Raw genomic sequence first — 19,216 nt, forward strand, 5'->3', positions numbered from 1 at the left:
CGACACTCTGATTGGTTGGATGAAAGGTCATTCTGACGTGACCCCTAATGGGATGTCTTAAGATCTTTGTTTAGCGGTAGCGAGAACGAAGGTCTGATTTTAATGAGATTGCATGTGAAAAAAAATGTGACTTGTAGCAAGTCAAATAACAACATTAGATGACTATAAAAAGGCTGTTTATACAATTGAAATACATAACCTCCAAGCAGGTGTTACAATTCAAATGTAAAACTTCTCAGCAAGTCTCACGTGAAAGTAGTACCTCTCACAAGGTTACTAAGAGATGGAATAAAACCTAAAATACTATAGACAAAAGTGGCAGTAGGTTTATAAATTGTGTGATGATCATACTGTCACCCAGAATCCCAATGGGGCACTTAGTCTAAAAGTTAGTGAAGATACTAAACCAATCAAGGAGTCACTGTGATTTTTTCGTTTGTTTGTTTAACGCAACACTCAGCAAAATTCCAGCTATATGACGGCGTTCTGTAAATAATCGAGTCTTGACCAGACAATCTAGTGATTGACATCATGAGCATCGATCTTAGCAATTTGGATATGATGACATGCATCAACCAAATCAGCGAGCCTGACCACCCGATCCCATAAGTCGTCTCTTACGACAAGCATGGGTTGCTGAAGACCTATTCTACCCCGAATCTTCACAGGTCAGGAGTCACCAGGGCCTTACCTGTATCATATAGAGCTGAGCTATCCTGTACTCCTCCACACTCATGGGGAGGGAGATGCGGTACTCCTTGATCAACATGGTGGCCGGCGCTGTATGAACCAGGTGAGATGTGATGGATGATTCAGGACACCATGTTGCTGCAGCTACTGCTGGATGTACAGGCAATGGACCAACTTCATCTGCTTTACCTTGTCAACATCTGAAACATAGAACAGAAAACTGAGTGTGTTTTGTTTAAAAGCGCAGTCATCAGTGTGTGAAGCCCATTTCTGGTGTCCCCAACTGTGATATTGCTGGAATATTGCTAAAAGCAACGTAAAACCATACGATATGTGCACTAGTCCTTATAATGAAATCATATAGCAAAACCCTTAAAAAAGGCAAATTACTACTAGTCCTTATGATACCTTAACTATTGGGGAGTTTGGCAAGGACTACAAGCCTTGTGCCATTACTAATGCCGTCCACACAAATTTTCAGTCTCCCTGGACCTGAATACCAAAAGGCTAACCCTATAGGGACTAAAACTGAGGTCAATCACAAATATATCCTTGAAAATTATTCTTATTTAACAGACCACAACAAGCTGATCCCTGCAGCAATGGTACGCCTTGTATACACTGCAAACAGGACTGTATACCACATGATAACTGCCCCAAGCTATATTCCCCTGAGACCAGGAACTGACTGACTGTTTCACCCTGTGGTCTACACATCTCTATCCAGACACACACAATTAATCAATTAATGACACTGAAGGGTGACACATCTTCAGTGATAGTCTAGTGCTTCCTGTTACTCACATGTAAACCACTTCATGGTGAGTGAATGAGTGAGTGAGTGACACTTCACACAATATACTGTATTTGACATAATAAGCGCCCAAGGTGCTCTCAAAATTTAAAAAAGGGGGCTCTTATTAGAATATTTTTTTGGTGAAAAACAACAGAGTTGAAGGATCGTAATTATCACGGTTTATGCTGACAGCCTGAAATGTTTATATACGACAGATATATTTTTCCAGAATTTAATTTCCCATAATTAAGGATGCATATAACACACATATTTTACACAAATGAATAAGTCATGTGCACATTGATCAATCGGAAGGGGTGCTAATTGGGATTGTTCACTGGCCAATATATTAGAAAATATTGCCGTGGGCGCTTATTAGAGCAGGGCGCTTATTACGTCGAATGCAGTACTAATTATAGCACAGCATGTCAGCTAATGTGGGAAGAAACCCAAAGAGATGCAGGAATTCAAGCCCCTGATCAAGCACGCCTAAGTGAAGTATCCCTGCCTGGCAAACCAAGGTGCCCTAGACGACTGGGCCACTCGTGTCACCATGCACTAATGAGAACAGTGCCTGGCTCATCTTGAGACAAGGTTCAGACAATCAGTGCCCTTTGTGAAACAGAGACGTTGTTTCTGCATAACTGGGCGACCCATATACATCACAGAACCTGAGTTGGTCACTGGGATGCAACACAGTAGACAGTGAGTGCCTTGATTGCACTGATAATCCACCTGAGGCTAGACCCCTTTTAACTTAATTACTATAATCAATGACATTCAAGACCTATACCTTGTCGCCTACAGAAATCCTTAAGAGCAGCACTCAACTACAGACTGTGCATGATTTCAGTGGGTGTAAATAAGAAATAATGATAGGTGTGAAACGATACACCGGTGCCAAGATGCATCGCGAGTTTTCATGCCACGATATGATTCATGGTACGTTTTTGTCTGTATCGATACAAGACGATGACTCCACAGCGTTTTTGTCAGTCAAGTATTGTGATAACTATTGTAATCAGTTTCAAGTTCACTAAAATAAACAGCCGCAACAAACATGTGTCTACAGCTAGCTTTTCCATTTGAAACTGTAACAAGCACGCTCATTCGGCACAATGTCACTCTCAGCCAATCAGAAACGTGTTTGTTGCCAATAAGGCCATATATACTGCCGTTAGTCTTTCAGCATGAGACTGACGATAAACAATATGCTGCTGTCAAATTTTAATGCGCTTCCGCAAAATGCAGAAGTGAAATACGTATCACATCGTGACCTGTGTATCGCAAAATGTATCGTATCATGACCTTGCTGTATCGTTTCCCACTACTAAATGACAAAAAAATCCATCATGCTATTATTAGGGAACAACCATTTGTTATTCTGGTTTTCCTCATAAAATAACTTGGGGGAAACAAAACATTGTCACCAGGATGTACTGTAAAAAATACATGGTTGGCTGGATCGACGGATGTCCTGATGAAAGTGTTGTGAAGTAACTGTTGTTTTCAGATCCTCCTTTCACAAAAAAAAAAAAGTCTTTAGAAGCAGTGAATGAAAAACTATCCTGTCTGAAATAAAACTCCAAGACCCACCGAGAATATTAAACGGCTGTACCCCAGGAGCTTAATTATTTCTGTTATGGCACACCTCTTACCCAAAACATGGTAAGGTGGAACCTCAGCCCTATCCCCAGAACAACCTTAGTGTTGACAGTAACTTGACACAAACAACTGTCAGCATTCATTATCGGAATAAAATGAGATGGTGTAACAGTACAAATGTATTTGAAAAACATGTCATGACAAGCAGAATGATGTTAGTTAGATGTTAGTCTAGTTCACAGTTTCAATAAGTACCTATTTGTCAATTTTCTCAGTGCTCAGTTCTCACTTACTATTACGAATATGGTACATGTGACATAGTAGACATCAATATTCATTGCAGAAACAATTTGTGTGTTTTGTATACTACCTCACTGTACACAGATGGGCTGAACCTGCCAGTCTAAGACTGGTGAGATGTTCTAATATGCTGTCTCCCTTATTGTTAATCAGACTTGTCTATCTCTTTTGTGAACTTATGTAACAAGTTACACACTTGGGGCAGCACACCAACAGACTCAAATTAGCACATTTGTCACCATTCGCCCCTTTCCGTAACCTGCAAGAAGACTCATCCCCCCTGTTGATGAATGTTATGTGCGAAAATACGACAAACCAATCAAAATGTGCGTATGGCTTCAAGTTTTTCGGTCAAAGAATCCCTCAGGAATAAGTTTTGATTTTACATATGTCTTGCATCTATACCCAAGATACATTTATATGTGTTTAATCATACTGTATAATACCACATGTCCTGATGTGCTTTAAATTGCATCCAACATTATATAACATATGGGGAAATATACATATCATTGCTCAACGAGTTCACAATTCTTTTAGCTATGCCCTATGCACTTAGACGGAATCCTGTCGCTAAAATGACCACGAGAGGGACACAAGTCGCTATTCGGCTTGTCCCGGAATAACACAAGTTGGTCACGAATGAAGTTAGCAGTCAACTGACACAGCATTTCAAGGAGAATTTATTTTTAAAACAATACTGGTGTCAAACTTACTACCCAATAGATTGTCCCCAAGGAAATAAAACTATATTGAATACTGAAAGAAAACTATCAATACCCAATGTGAATCTTGTGAATACTCAAAAACATTATCAGGAGCCCTGTAAGACATAAAACAAAAATATAGCAGCAAGAATACGAGCCCAACCTTGACCCAGATAGTCCTGGCTATCATCTGACTGACTGACTGAGTATGGTTTTACGCCGCTTTTAGCAATATCACGGAGGGGGACACCACAAATGGGCTTCACACATTGTACCCATGTCGGGAATCAAACCCGGGTCTTCGGCGTGACAAGCGAACGCTTTAACCACTAGGCTACCCGACCGCCCCTGCTATCATCTGAACACGAATAATGTTATGATAGAAATGCAATTTCTCAGAACTACGCACAGGTATACATACCTGTCAGTGAGGTCATCATAAACAACTGTGTCTATCCATGTTCTACAGAAGCCTTGTACCACATAAGGATCATGCTAACATTTAATAAGCATAATTTTATATCGGGTTGTTATTATCTTGACTTCGTGACCACCACTGCAGTGAAATCATTATGGCATGTAGTGATGATTGCTTTGCACTGCAGCTCTCTCTGTTCATGTGTCACACATAAATATGTCGACACTCACCTTTATCTGCTACCTTTCCTTGTACTCTCAGAAGGCATAGCCCTCAGCCAGACAGCTCATGTTGACATTCAGATTCCAAGGCCTTACAACCAGGGTCATTAGATTGCAAGGCCTTACAACCAGGGTCATTTGACAGCTGATTCATTTTATCATCACGATCATATAACAATTTGTTTTAAACTCTCGACAAACAAAAGGTGAAACGGTCACTTTATTTATCTGGTTGAAATTGAAAATAAATGGCTCTTAAAAACTAGACAGACATTTCAAATTATCTTCAACAATATTTTTCTAATCTACTAATCCAAAGCAGTTCAAGTTTCACATGAACTTTCTCGTAGCCAGCATCTTGTCTAAGCCCATGCCTGGTTAACGTCATTTGGGCTAGAACAAGCATGACTAACATAAAACAGACTATGTATTTAGAGAAAGTTATGCAGAAAAACAAGTTGGTGAAATCTATACTGATGGCAACAGTTAGACTTAATTTAGTCCCAGTTATCTCGTTTAAACTAAATATCTGCACTAAAAAAAAGTAAAATCCAATGGACCCCAGAACAATCCTTAGAGCTGAGGCAATCTTGACCTGCAAAATCATTCTAGACTTGAGGTGGACTCCTTTTTTACTATATTCTCTCGGGTCTTGGAGACAGTCTAGGCCACAGTCTGACATGTACCTCCGGCTCACTGTTGACAATATATTTAGGTGACTGCTGTCCTCAAGTCAAAGTTGTGAAGACCTGAAGTGTCTCACCACTGCAGAGGGATCTAGCTCAGAGTCTACCACTCCTATATAATGTCCAGGTTACCTGTGGGAGATTCCAGTTCACATTGTAGGTCCCCAAGAGCCTATGTTGTTGTAAGAGGCGACTAGTCACCTGACTTACTGACTTACTTGATTGCATGTTATTGTGTTATTGTATTTCTACTGTGTGGTGTCAATCCAGGGATGAGAATGGATACTTTCTTTTTCAGCTGAAACTTATTTGAAATGGAGCGTGGTCCATAAATTGGGGGTGTTTTAGGGGAACCCATCAAATTTCAAAAAATTTGTGGTCACTAAAATTTGCGGATCTGCAGAAGATTCTCATCCCTGTCAATCACTAGAATGTCTGGTCCAGACTTTATTATGTATAGACTCGTCATAAAGCAGGAATATTGCTATATTTCAGCATTAAACAGCTAACTAATAAAACCAAAATATTTTTCACATATGTTTGGTCACTTTTTAAAGGTCACAAAAATTCACTGAGCCCACAGCTGAGTTTGCTTAGATCTTCAGCAACCCATGCTTGCCGTAGATGGCAACTAGGCTTGTCATAGACTAACAGGATCGGGTGGTCAGGCTCGCTGACTTGGTTGAAGCAGGTCATCGATCCCAATTGTGTGGATCAATGCTCATGATATCAATCACTGGATTGTCTGGTCCAGACTTGATTATTTACAGACCGCCCTCATATGGCATGAATATTGCTGAGAGCGGCATAAAAAAAACCACCAAAAAACAAACCTTCAGCAATATTTCAGCTACTTCACATTGGCCAATGGACAACTAGAGTTTAACTCATGGTGTCTATCTCCAAGTTGAGAATATGGTAAAGCCAACAGAAATAATAATTTCAACAACATCTTACAAAATTGCACAAGATTCCTTAAAAGATTACCAATTTTCCAACACAGAGATAGAAATTGGCACTAGTCCTGTAGTTCTTGCCAAAGTTCCAATAGTATTCCTAAGTACTGGCAGAAATTGGCCATTTTTAAGTGTTTTGCTATATGTTATCATTACAAGGACCATTGGACGAAAACTGTAATGCAACATAAGCATCAATGACAAAAATAACATAAAATCTGTTTCAAATGTGCTATAAAACAAACAATCTTTATCCACTTTAAATTTGTTTGATATATTCTTACGTGTAAGAAAAATAATCTCAAAGAGTAAAAAACCTTTGAGCATAGCAGAACTGAATAACTTGTGAACTAATTTCCCATGTATCAGTCAACTGATGAAGCCAGATTATTCCTCCATCAAATCACCCCCTGCAGGCTATCCTGAATCAAGCTAATCCCCCCAATCTGTTCTCAAGGTAGACTAATCACCCTTGGGAGGCCTAATATCTTGATGATCATAAGCCATAACAAGTGCAGGTCTCTCCTTGCTGGCCAGCAAGAGGAAGTTATGCAAGTGCACGATCACAGCAACATCATCTCAGGGGTTCGTCAGGACCTGCTCACAGGCAGATATTCAGCCCATAGTCTGCAGCAAATGACAATAACATTTCCCATTTTGAATTATAAATTTCCCATTTTTTCAGAATTTACAAAAATATAAACATTAAAAAAAAACACTTTGAGCCTCCTGATTTTTCCCAATTTTCCTTCCAAAGACACTTACTGTATTCAATGTAATAAGTGCCCAGCTCTAATAAGGGCCTACGGCGATATTTGTTAATATATTGGCTGGTGAACAATCCCAATATTGGCACCCCTTCCGATTGATCAATGTACACAAGACTTATTTATTTGTGTATAATATATACTCGTATGTTAACATATATGCACCTTTAATTATGGCCAATTAAATTCCGGAAAAATATGTTTGTCATGTATAATATGCACAGACTTTTCTTTTATATCATTTCAGGCTGTCAGCATAAACCACAGAATTTACGATCTTTCAACTCTGTTTGTTTTCTCACCAAAATTGTATTCTAATAAGAGCCCCCTATTTCTAATTTTAAGAGTGCCCTGGGCGCTTATTATGTCGAATACAGTAGTTTGGAATCCTAGATAAATTCCTGATACAGGCCTAATGCAAAGGACACGTAGAGCTCTGTAACGTTATTCAACCTACATAAATTAGATGCCAACTGTTAGGTTTTTCTACATCTGAATGTCAAATGGATCTGTTACTCACATATGGAGTCTAAGTTAGAATTGTTCCCTGGGAACCTATGCTGGTCGACTTAATAGAACAAGTTGTCAAGCTTGGTGACATGCTTCATGGCATGTCAGTGTACACCAATGGTGGAGAATGTTGCTCATGATATCAACCTCTGGTATGTCTGGCCCAGACTCGATTATTCACAGGACACTGTCATATAGCTGGAATATTGCCGAGTGCAGCATTAAACAACACACACACATGCCACATTACAGTGGTCTAGGCCAGCAAACAAGTGTTTGACAGCATGAACACCAATCAATCATCACTGCATGAAGACACACAAACGATAATGTTACACGTTTTGATGAGCCAATCCTCTTTATGATATATTCTGAGTCTGACAACAAGCATGGTCCACCGGGGATCCTGTCTGGTCAAGACTCGATTATTTACAGACCGCTGTCATATAGATGGAATATTGCTGAGAGTGGCGTTAAACAACAAACCAACCAACCACTGGGGATTCATTCTGTCCAGAATCCTCCCTAGGCCCATTAAACAATGCTATTATTCTCATAGATTTGAGAAGTCAGGCAAAATGACAACTCACATGGACTCAATTTACATTAATCATGTTTATGAACTGTCTGTTTGTCATTTCAGAAGTTGGTAAGTAACAGTAAAGACGAGATATTTTATGGATGACATCTTCATTCTATTATGATGCGACGTTTCAGTACAGATCCTTATACCGGTGTCAAGCAAGAGTGGAGTAAGACAGCATAGTACTGGGTTATATACATCTATAAAGATTTAACTAAACACATCATGAGAGTATTCATGAAACGGGATTACCAACACCACCAAAGAATTATTGTTGATTTATATAGTAAGAACAGAAAGAAGCTAGTGGTTGATTGATACAGTAAGAACAGAAAGAAGCTAATGGTTGACTGATGTAGTGACAACAGAAAGAAGCTAATGGTTGATTGATGTAGTAACAACAGAAAGAAGCTAATGGTTGATTGATGTAGTGACAACAGAAAGAAGCTAATGGTTGATTGATATAGTAAGAACAGAAAGAAGCTAATGGTTGATTGATGTAGTAACAACAGAAAGAAGCTAATGGTTGATTGATGTAGTAACAACAGAAAGAAGCTAATGGTTGATTGGTGTAGTTACAACAGAAAGAAGCTACTGGTTGATTGATGTAGTAACAACAGAGAGAAGCTAATGGTTGATTGATGTAGTGACAACAGAAAGATGCTAATGGTTGATTGATGTAGTAACAACAGAAAGAAGCTAATGGTTGATTGATGTAGTGACAACAGAAAGAAGCTAATGGTTGATTGATGTAGTAACAACAGAAAGAAGCTAATGGTTGATTGATGTAGTAACAACAAAAAGAAGCTAATGGTTGATCGATGTAGTAACAACAGAACAAAGCTAATGGTTGATTGATGTAGTGACAACAGAAAGAAGCTATCTGTACATTACTGATATACAATGTTGATCATGTACAGATGGCTTCCAGCAAATATCTTGTCTTTGTTCATGTAATTGCTGGGTTAACATTAACCACTCACTAGCTTGCAAGAAGTACAAGGATAGACAAACTCAGTTGCTTGTTACCCTGCACTTGTCAGCCTGATGCCAACGGTATCCTCACAGTTAGTAGAATGTCAGGCTTAGGATATCCCATTACCTGTAACATTGCACATTTGGAGGAATGTCATAACAATTAAAGATTATTCGCATTAAATAAACTAAACCCCGAAGAAGTCTGAAATTCTACTAGTAGGGATACACACAACCATGAGTCGCAGCTAGTCCGAGACCAATGAAAATCTGGTCGGAGTAGTTGCTTCTCTTGTTATTTAACATAAACCAGTATACCGACATGTGCCTACGGACAAGCTGGTTATGGTCAATTGCGTCTACCCCTGACCAGCCCTCTGGCAATGTCCGAATACCTTTAACATTAGACAAACTGTCTCAGGCTTGTGCCAAAGTGCATCCTCACCAAACCTGAATTCAGGAAACATATTTCTCCACTCATCTGATATAATCTCTCCTACCTTGAAAGGAGAAACAGTGCCTAATATCTCATCAGTGCTGAGAGGTCTGTCTAAACTAATCTTTTTCACTGCTTGACGAGATCTGTACGTAAATGATAAAGTTAGTGTGTTAACTGTTATGCAGCACTCAACAATATTTCTCTTTATGAAGGCAGCCTGTACATAATCAAGACCAACAAAGCAGTGATTGATATCATGAGCACAACCCACACCACAGCGTTAGAAACTAACAGTTTTTGCCCACTAGTCCTTATAATAACATATAGTAAAACCCTTAAAAAGGGCAAATTTCTACTGGTCCTTATGATACCTTAACTATTGGGCAGTTTGGCAAGGACTATAGGACTATTGCCAATTTCTACCGCTGCACCATGAAGGTAACATGACACGCAATCAACAAAGTCACGAAACTGACCACGATTCATTAAATCACCTCTTACTACAAGAGAGTTTGTTGGGAACCAGTTCTGAGCCAGAATGCCAGCGGGGACCTTTAAACCCAATGAATGACAAATGAATACATCTATTCCACATACATGACACTTCCCTCATTGGTTCAATCGTCTACACTAAGGAATCTTTAATCAGTACAGCCTCACATAAAATGAACAAGCATTATTCTTTGTTTATCTGTCATTCTACTGCAAGGGAATTACCACGTTGGACAAAACATAAATCACTGAACAGACTTACAGACCACTAAACAAACTGACCAGGAGCTTTCACTAAATTGCCGAGAATCCTGTGCAGCTCCCATCTCTCGAATCAGAAGCCATGCACCGTATCCGATGTAATAAGCGTCCCACTCTAATAAGCGCCCATGGCGATATTTGCTAATATATTGGCTAGTGAACAATCCCAATTAGCACCCCTTTCGATTGATCAATGTACACAAGACTTATTTATTCGGGTATAATACGCACTCGTGCGTTATATGCATCCTTAATTATGGGCAATTAAAATCTGGAAAATTATATCTGTCGTACATAAACATTTCAGGCTGTCAGCATAAACCACGAAATTTATCTTTCAACTCAACTTTTTTTAACCAAAATAATATTCTAATTTTAGGAGCGCCCTGGGCGCTTATTACGTCGAATATGGTACTTGGTGTGTAGTGCCCTTGGCACACCATCAAGGCCCTATCCATCACTGACTGCCGGACACTTCCACACAACTAGATTGCTCATCTCGGGCCGAGGTCTTCATCTAGATTTATGACAAGATAATGCAATCACCACTGATCAATAGGTCCACAAGTAGCTTGGTTCTACACTGGACCTTTCGGTCCTCTGGGATCCAGGTCTTGACCTTCTCTGAGTCTCGGTCTTACAGACATCCATTTGATAATTTTGCAAAAAGTCAGATGGGACAGTCGAACTTAACCAGGGAACCGTTCCACGAAGAGATCACTTAACACTATGGCTGTCGGAAGTCTATGTTGAAGTATGGGAGTTTCGATTGCTTTAGCGCTAAAGATTGCTTCATGGAACAAGACCCACAAACCAGCCCGAATAGGCGAAAAGTGATATCACATAAGGATACCCCCTAAAACCCCTGCAATTATACTAGTCCTTTGGTTACCTTCATTTCAGGAGAGACGCCAACATCCAGTGTTCCCACTGGCTTTTGAAACTGCCAGTCCTGGTGGACTGGCAACTCAGAAAATTACCAGTGCCACGTACCTAATTTTTTCAACTTTCAACAAATAAAAACATATGAAATTACCTGGTTTTAATTCCCTCAGGATCATGTCCAAAGCAATGACATCATCTATGAAGTAACTTAGTTAGATCTACACGTCATTCACACAAAGTTCAGTCACAGGTTTCTTTCGCTCTCTTTTTTATAACTCAAGGATCATAAAAGGATCATAAAAAATGACACAATATTTTGTAATGCTATGTAGAACAACAACATTTTTATGTGCTCATAAAAATGCCATGAAATGAGGCAAATGGAAGTCAAAATTTAATCTTAGGGTGCAGGAAATGACGTTTTAGGGTTCAGTGGCCGCCAACATTAAGTTTGGAGAAGGGTCAGTACCTTTTGAAAGTTGAAAGGAGCAGGCCCTGCTGGCTACAGACAAATTTGTGGTTAAATTTACCCCTGTGTAAGTATAGATCTGTAAATTTCATCTTATAGTCATGTATCCTTTATTAAGCAAATTACTAATACTGATCATGTCATCACATGATCAAACTTCATCATTTCAACCGACACCCCACCTGATCTCTGGGAGATATATTACAAGTTGCTTAAGTTAATTTCCTGTTGGGCTTGAGTAAATATTTCCATTCACCATGTGTGCCAAGAGAACCGAATCATAATGATTACCGATAACTCTCTCGGGTTTTTCGCTAAAGAAAGTTCAATCAAAGTTCAGTCATACTTTCCACCTTGAAATTTCACATCTTCACATTTGTAAAAATTTACAATGACTTGTTTCGGGTTGTATACTCCCTAGGGAGCTGAGAATGAGAATGAAGTGCACACTGATCCATTGACTAGGGTGAAAATAGGTTTCACCAGGTGCATTCCCTTGAGTGTAATTTGGAAAAAATTGGATGTTTATGATTATGATTACCGTATTCGATGTAATAAACGCCCAGGGTGCTCTCAAAATTACAAATAGGGGGCTCTTATCAGAATACAATTTTGGTGAAAAAAAACAGAGTTGAAAGATTGTAAATTTCATGGTTTATTCTGACAGCCTGAAATGATACAAAAGAAAAGTCCAGAATTTGATTGCCCATAATTAAGGGTGCATATATTACATGAGTGCATATTATACACAAATAAATAAGTCCTGTGTACATTGATCAATCGGAAGGAATTGGGATTGTTCACTTGCCAAAATATTAGCAAATATCACCGGGGGCGCTTATTAGAGCGGGGTGCTTATTTACGTCGAATACGGCATATGGCTGAAATACTGATGAGGCCAAAGTTAAACATTAACTCACTCACTCGAAATAACCACTGAATTTATCTTCACAACAACCACTGTTTCTCTGTGCATGTAAACGACTTCCTTACATAGTAATTTGCATTGACTGTGACACATAAATGAATTATTCAACTGACAAGTCAATAACTTTGTAACAAGAAGATATTCCGCCTCAACCCTTTCCAAATGACAAGGAAATTCAATCATGAAATAGCCAATAGCTCCAAATTATTTACTATGACAGAGTTCCTTCATAACAAAACCCATTTAGCCTCCCACAACTAATACTAGGCACAGCCTTCATGACAGCATTGATGCAAGAAATTTTGTATGGGTATCCCCGCATCTCTCTTGTCTTCGGTGTTATGCAAGTATATTTGAGCTACAGGAGATTTATCGATCTGTTTTGTTCAGACTGATCTTGACGAACATTTAGTTCCAGAAATAAAGATTTCTTATTTAAAATATTTATCTACAAAATAAAAATAATATTTCTTCAAAAACAAAATCTAAACGGAGCCCAGAACAATGCTTAATTTCTTGCCAATCATTCGAAACTTGAGTTGGATTCAGTTCTTAACATATTCTCTTGAGTCTAGGAGACAGACTAAGACAGATCCAGTGAGAGTCAGAGGGTCCTTGTCACAACCCTAGTCTGTCTCACTGTCCTTAGCCATATTACATTCCCTCCCACTGAGCCTAACTGTAATTCTGAAGCCATAAGTGAAGCAAGTCTACAGTTACAACAGGAAGTCCCATCTCACTGGGGCTCCTTTTTAATTAAAATGTAGTTGCTGGTTTCTTTCAAAATTGTATATTAGGATGAGACTAAATGCTAGTCACAACCACAAAGTTAAACGTTAATGATTCAGAGGGTCTCTAGAATCAAATGTTGCAACAGCAAACCTAAAAGACGAATGGACCTGCAAATCTAGCTTGGAGAAGTGAGTTTACTGGAGACAAGGCATTTATGATAGTTGGGTACAACACTGATTCAAACTGTATTCCAGTTTAACATGTTTAACGTAACAAATGTTATATTTGGAATAACACTTTCTGAGTAAAGTACGAGAATCTGTACTTTCTTAAAGGCATTGTGTGTTCATAGCATTCCAGTATATCACAGCGTGTCAGCTGAATGTGGGAGGAAAGCCCAAAGATGCAGGTCTCCGGTGTTTATCACTTTGATGAAACCTACGAGCACGGGTATGGTGCTGACAAACCTTGAAAAAAAATCTGAAACTGGGATTCAAAACCACATTAAAAAAAACACAGTTTCAGGCATGCCCAATGGACGCAACTCTGCGCAGCAAATTTCAGAGTCTTAGACGTCTGGGCCACCCATGCCCCCATTGATAAGTGAAAATAGGGTAATTATTACTTAAGTATGTCATCTTCAACCAATGTTCAACTACATTGAGTAATGATAAGAAACAATCAAACACAGAGCATAACAGGTGCTTTTTCAAAATGTCAAACATTGAATCTTATGTCTTAATTTGGTGCCTGTGTCACAGATAATGTCCGAGATGATCCACTAAATCTTTCTACCTTCATCTGAAATCAGGCCAGTTCAATTACAATGCACAATGGCAGGCTAGGAATCACTTAAGGGCAAGACACTCAACTGATACTCAAACTTTCAGTCTTAGTCCAAACTGAGTCCACTAGCCAATAGGGGCGGTCGGGTAGCCTAGTGGTTAAAGCGTTCGCTCGTCATGCCGAAGGCCCGGGTTCAATTCCTGACATGGGTACAATGTGTGAAGCCAATTTCTGGTGTCCCCCGCCGTGATATTGCTGGAATATTGCTAAAAGCGGCGTAAAACCATACTCACTCACTCACTCACTCACTCACTCACTCACTCACTACTAGCCAATACTTATCTTTGGTGTCATTTTCTGTAGATTTTTCTGTTGGGATATATGGGCTATTATTACACGAGCTTACCAAAGCTACACTCAGAGATGGGACTAAGTACAAAAGTCACAGTTGCCTTCTGGGAACCTTGAAAGTTTACAGACATTGTCTCACATAACAACCTCACTTTGGTTGACTTTCTCAAGAGAAAATTTTACTCAAAACGAAATTTATCAAATCTACTTAATTTCAAAAGTATGATTCAATACCTTCATATACAATTCAAACAGATTCAAACAGAGACAACTACGTCCATCGTTCATTCTCAAAGCTAAGAAGAACCCACAACCCTGTACGGCCTCCAGGCATATTGTAGAAGACAATTGGAAGACAAGCTTCACGACAATCACTTCCACTGAGTTACCAGGCTGGCTTCAGGAGACAATTATAGGCTCAAGTTGCTGGAGAGATAGACAGTGACTATTGCCTGTCCAGTGTGTGTCCTACGATGACTCCAGGGCATGGCCGTCACACAATGATCGACAGACCATCAATATCAGCTCGTTCTCCCGGCACTCCCTGATTGGGTATTTAGCCGCACAGTTCACTGGTGATTAAACACTCCTTGTACTGAAGACTGTCTTACATTATTGCAACATGCATTATAACAGTGGTCGAAATGGCACTAATCCTATAGTCCTTGCCAAACTGCCCAAAAGTTAAAGTATCCTCAGGACCAGTAGAAATTGGCCATTTTTAAGGGTTTGGCTATATGTTATCATTATAAGGACTAGTGGGCTGAAACTGTTAGTTTCTATTGCTGTATGATATCTGTAATTTTTGCTTGTGTATGTCCAAGCGTTAGAAATTGGCACTAGTCCTGTAGCCCTTGTCAAACTGCCCAATAGTTAAGGTATCATAAGGACTAGTAGAAAATTGCCCTTTTTAAGGGTTTTGTTACATGATATCATTATAAGGACAAGTGGACTACACATGTTTGTTTCTACTGCAGATTTCTCCACACAGAAAGAATATTTTAGGATGTGAACACATGTGAATACAAATTTTAGAGGGAGAGATATTCAACAGTTGACTTTTGACACTAGTCTGAATCCTGAGCCTACTTTAATACTGTCCAGTCTTGTAAGCTCAAGTAATACTGGTCAATATGACAGCACGAGAATCTACTGGACATGATGCAAAGAGCCATGTAGGCTGGTGGGCTCAATGGCTAGTGTGGCACAGTAAACCATTGTAACCATAGCAACTCAACTATGTGTTGAAAATAATACATAAATACATATATTCTATGTGATTGGTAGCTGGAGCTGAGTATCACCTGAGATCTTTTGATCTGTTTTCAGGGGTAGAAACTAACAGATTCAGTCCACTAGTCCTAATAATGATAACATATAGCAAAACTACTAAAAATGGCAAATTTCTACTGGTCCTTATGATACCTTTACTATTGGGCAGTTTGGCAAGGACTATAGGACTAGTGCCAATTTCTAACGCTGGTTTTGAGACTTTTTCAACACCAAAATTTCTCAATCTGAAGACTTATATGCAGAGGGTGTGACCATTATTACCAAGTCCTCATGTTTTCATGTTTACAGGTGGCACCATGTTACTTTCACCATTACAGGAGGTAACTCCATGAGTTCCTGATCTATTTATAGCATATCCCCATCTCACAAACTGACGATTCAAGTAACGTCTGAACCAAAGTATCGATGCCATCATAAGTATCAATGAATCGTTACAGCCCTCGCACAGGGTTACGCTCCAAAGGTGGTGCTAATTTCCATCACCAGCGGTAGAAACTAACAGTTTAAGTCCACTTATCCTTATAAGGATGACATATAGCAAAACCCTTAAAAAGGGCACATTTTTACGAGTCCTTATAATACCTTAACTATTGGTCAGTTTAGAGGCAAGGACTATGGGACTAGTGTTAATTTCTATCGCTGATCACTGTCGGTTGCTCTGACCATGTGAGGTGTGATACATCTGATTGCCTTGATGTAACACTAAGCCAGTTGACAACCCACTAAACCATCAGGCTCATCGGTCAAATGGGTCCTGTATGCATGAATACACAGACTTGAGGACCCAAAGTGGTGACTGAATGACAATGAAATCTTTGGGTTAAATATTTAGATGCACCTGTTCTATCAAAGGGTTCATGGTACAAAAATAGATTGTGGCAGGGTTTCAGATTGGTTTGTTTTCTTGGACACAGAATGATTGTCATCCAAGATATTTTTTTAAATTGCTAAAGGTACAGAAGAATGGCCTATCAAAAGTTGATGAAATCATGAAAATGTCCCTTTGCCATTTGTTTCCAAATCTACTGTTATTTTACTGTATTAGTCTTAACAAATACTCTGTTGGCATAGCATTGGCTTGAAAGCAATTGATAATGAATTAAAGATTATCATGAGCTTTCACACAAAAAAACCCAACTTTTTGGCAATAAAAGGAATAAAAATTTCTTTCAAATGATGCATTACCATACTTTACAACACACAGTTAAGCAGGGAAAAGAGACTAGCAACTGGATTTGGAACCTTGACATCACAAAATATATCATACCTTTAGATTGGTTTACATACAAGGACATTGTCAGATAGTTTTCGAAAAAGTGTTCTGATAGGAAAATAAATGTCGTATCCAAATTAATTATACAATCTGTGCCAACAAATGTCCAAACCTTTGGAGAATTCTTCAGTAGAATTTAGTTTAATCATGTGACTATGACACGCTGATCTTACTGGACCAAAGAATTCTACTGAACTTGGGCTAGCGCTTGTGGCTAAAGTCACAGACCGATAACATCATGAATTTGTACGAAGACCAACTATATCAGACAGACATATTACTCAAAAGAAGTTAAAGGACATAGGAAGAAGTATCTACACCAGTGTAAATGTGGGTGGTGACAAGGTGACTTCAATTTAGTGGTAATTACATAACCCCTGAACCGAACCATCATCAAAATAAAGCTGTTAACATGTCTCCCCTCTTGCCAACTGCTAAAACATATCTCCATCTCATATCACATAATCATTCCAAAGCTTATAATGAAAGGTAAACAACCAGACACTGCCATAGTGTCCTACTGGTGGTAGTAGCTGCTCCTGTCTGACAGCCTCCCAGCCTCTCCCCGACAGCCTCCCAGCCTCTCCGCGCTGGTCTCACAACATCATCCTGCATCACTCTGGTTGTATGGCTGCTCTCTCAGCGCTCCCTCTGCACTTGATGACACCCTCAAGAGGCCTACTCTACTCCATGTTCTTTACCCAGTACTACATGGAAGCTCTCAAAGCTGACTTCATTGACCTAGGAATGCAGGCTGGCTATTTTAGAGGCACTTGCATGTTCTCTACCCAGAATAATGGAAGCTCTCAAAGCCGACTTCATTGACCTAGGAATGCAGGCTGGCTATTATAGAGGCACTTGCACATTCTTTATCCAGAATAATGGAACTCTCAACTTCGACTTCATTGGCCTAGGAATGCAGGCTGGCTATTATAGAGGCACTTGCACGTTCTTTATCCAGAATAATGGAACTCTCAACTTTGACTTCATTGACCTAGGAATGCAGGCTTGCTATTATAGAGGCACTTGCATGTTCTTTATCCTGAATAATGGAACTCTCAACTTCGACTTCATTGGCCTAGGAATGCAGGCTGGCTATTATAGAGGCACTTGCACTTTCTTTATCCTGAATAATGGAACTCTCAACTTTGACTTCATTGACCTAGGAATGCAGGCTGGCTATTATAGAGGCACTTGCGTGTTCTCTACCCAGTACTAAATGGAAGCTCTCAAAGCTGACTTCATTGACCTAGGAAAGCAGGCTGGCTATTATAGAGGCACTTGCATGTTCTTTATCCAGAATAATGGAAGCTCTCAACTTCGACTTCAATGACCTAGGAATGGCAGCTGGCTATTTTAGAGGCACTTGCATGTTCTTTATCCTGAATAATGGAAGCTCTCAACTTCGACTTCATTGACCTAGGAATGCAAGCTGGCAATTTTAGAGGCACTTGCATGTTCTTCATCCAGAAATAAATGGAAGCTCTCAAAGCTGACTTCATTGACCTAGGAATGCAGGCTGGCTATTTTAGGTGAACTTCTACCTGCTTGAAAGCTACACTGGGGTAATGAAGATACTTGCAACTGATGCATGTGTTTGATGGACACTGACAGGCCGTAGGAACAGTTATGAACACTGACAGGCCGTGGGAACAGTTATGGAGATGCTACATTGGTCAGAAGCTAACTTGGTTAGGCTTTCCTGACATCCTGACCTACAGTTAGATCTTCAGGGACAGGTTACACACATAATCTTCACCCTCAGACACAGGTTACTGAGGGGTGGGCGTCGGTGGTTGAGGTAAGGGTTGTACAGACATAATCGTCACCCACAGACACAGGTTACTGAGGGGTGGGGGTCAGTGTATTAGCTGGGGTTGTACACACATAATCTTCACCCTCAGACACAGGTTACTGAGGGGTGGGCGTCGGTGGTTGAGGTAGGGGTTGTACACACATAATCGTCACCCACAGACACAGGTTACTGAGAGGTGGGGGTCAGTGTATTAGCTGGGGTTGTACACACATAATCGTCACCCACAGACACAGGTTATTGAGGGGTGGGGGTCGGTGGTTGAGGTAGGGGTTGTACA

At 39.7% G+C, this 19,216-nt stretch overlaps 1 protein-coding gene across 1 annotated transcript in view; it reads right to left on the reverse strand.

Annotated features, from left to right (window-relative positions):
• LOC139456166 (protein retinal degeneration B-like) overlaps positions 1-19,216 on the reverse strand; it is a 165,400-nt gene that overhangs the window by 103,723 nt on the left and 42,461 nt on the right. The window contains exon 2 of the mRNA XM_071237721.1: positions 692-890. Within this exon, the coding sequence (XP_071093822.1) occupies positions 692-769 (78 nt within the window). The 5' untranslated portion in view covers positions 770-890. The remainder of the gene's footprint in view (positions 1-691; positions 891-19,216) is intronic.

The sequence above is a fragment of the Haliotis cracherodii genome, unplaced genomic scaffold, assembly GCF_022045235.1.
Source record: "Haliotis cracherodii isolate W230 unplaced genomic scaffold, xgHalCrac1.p SCAF_11, whole genome shotgun sequence".
Lineage (NCBI taxonomy): Eukaryota > Metazoa > Mollusca > Gastropoda > Lepetellida > Haliotidae > Haliotis > Haliotis cracherodii.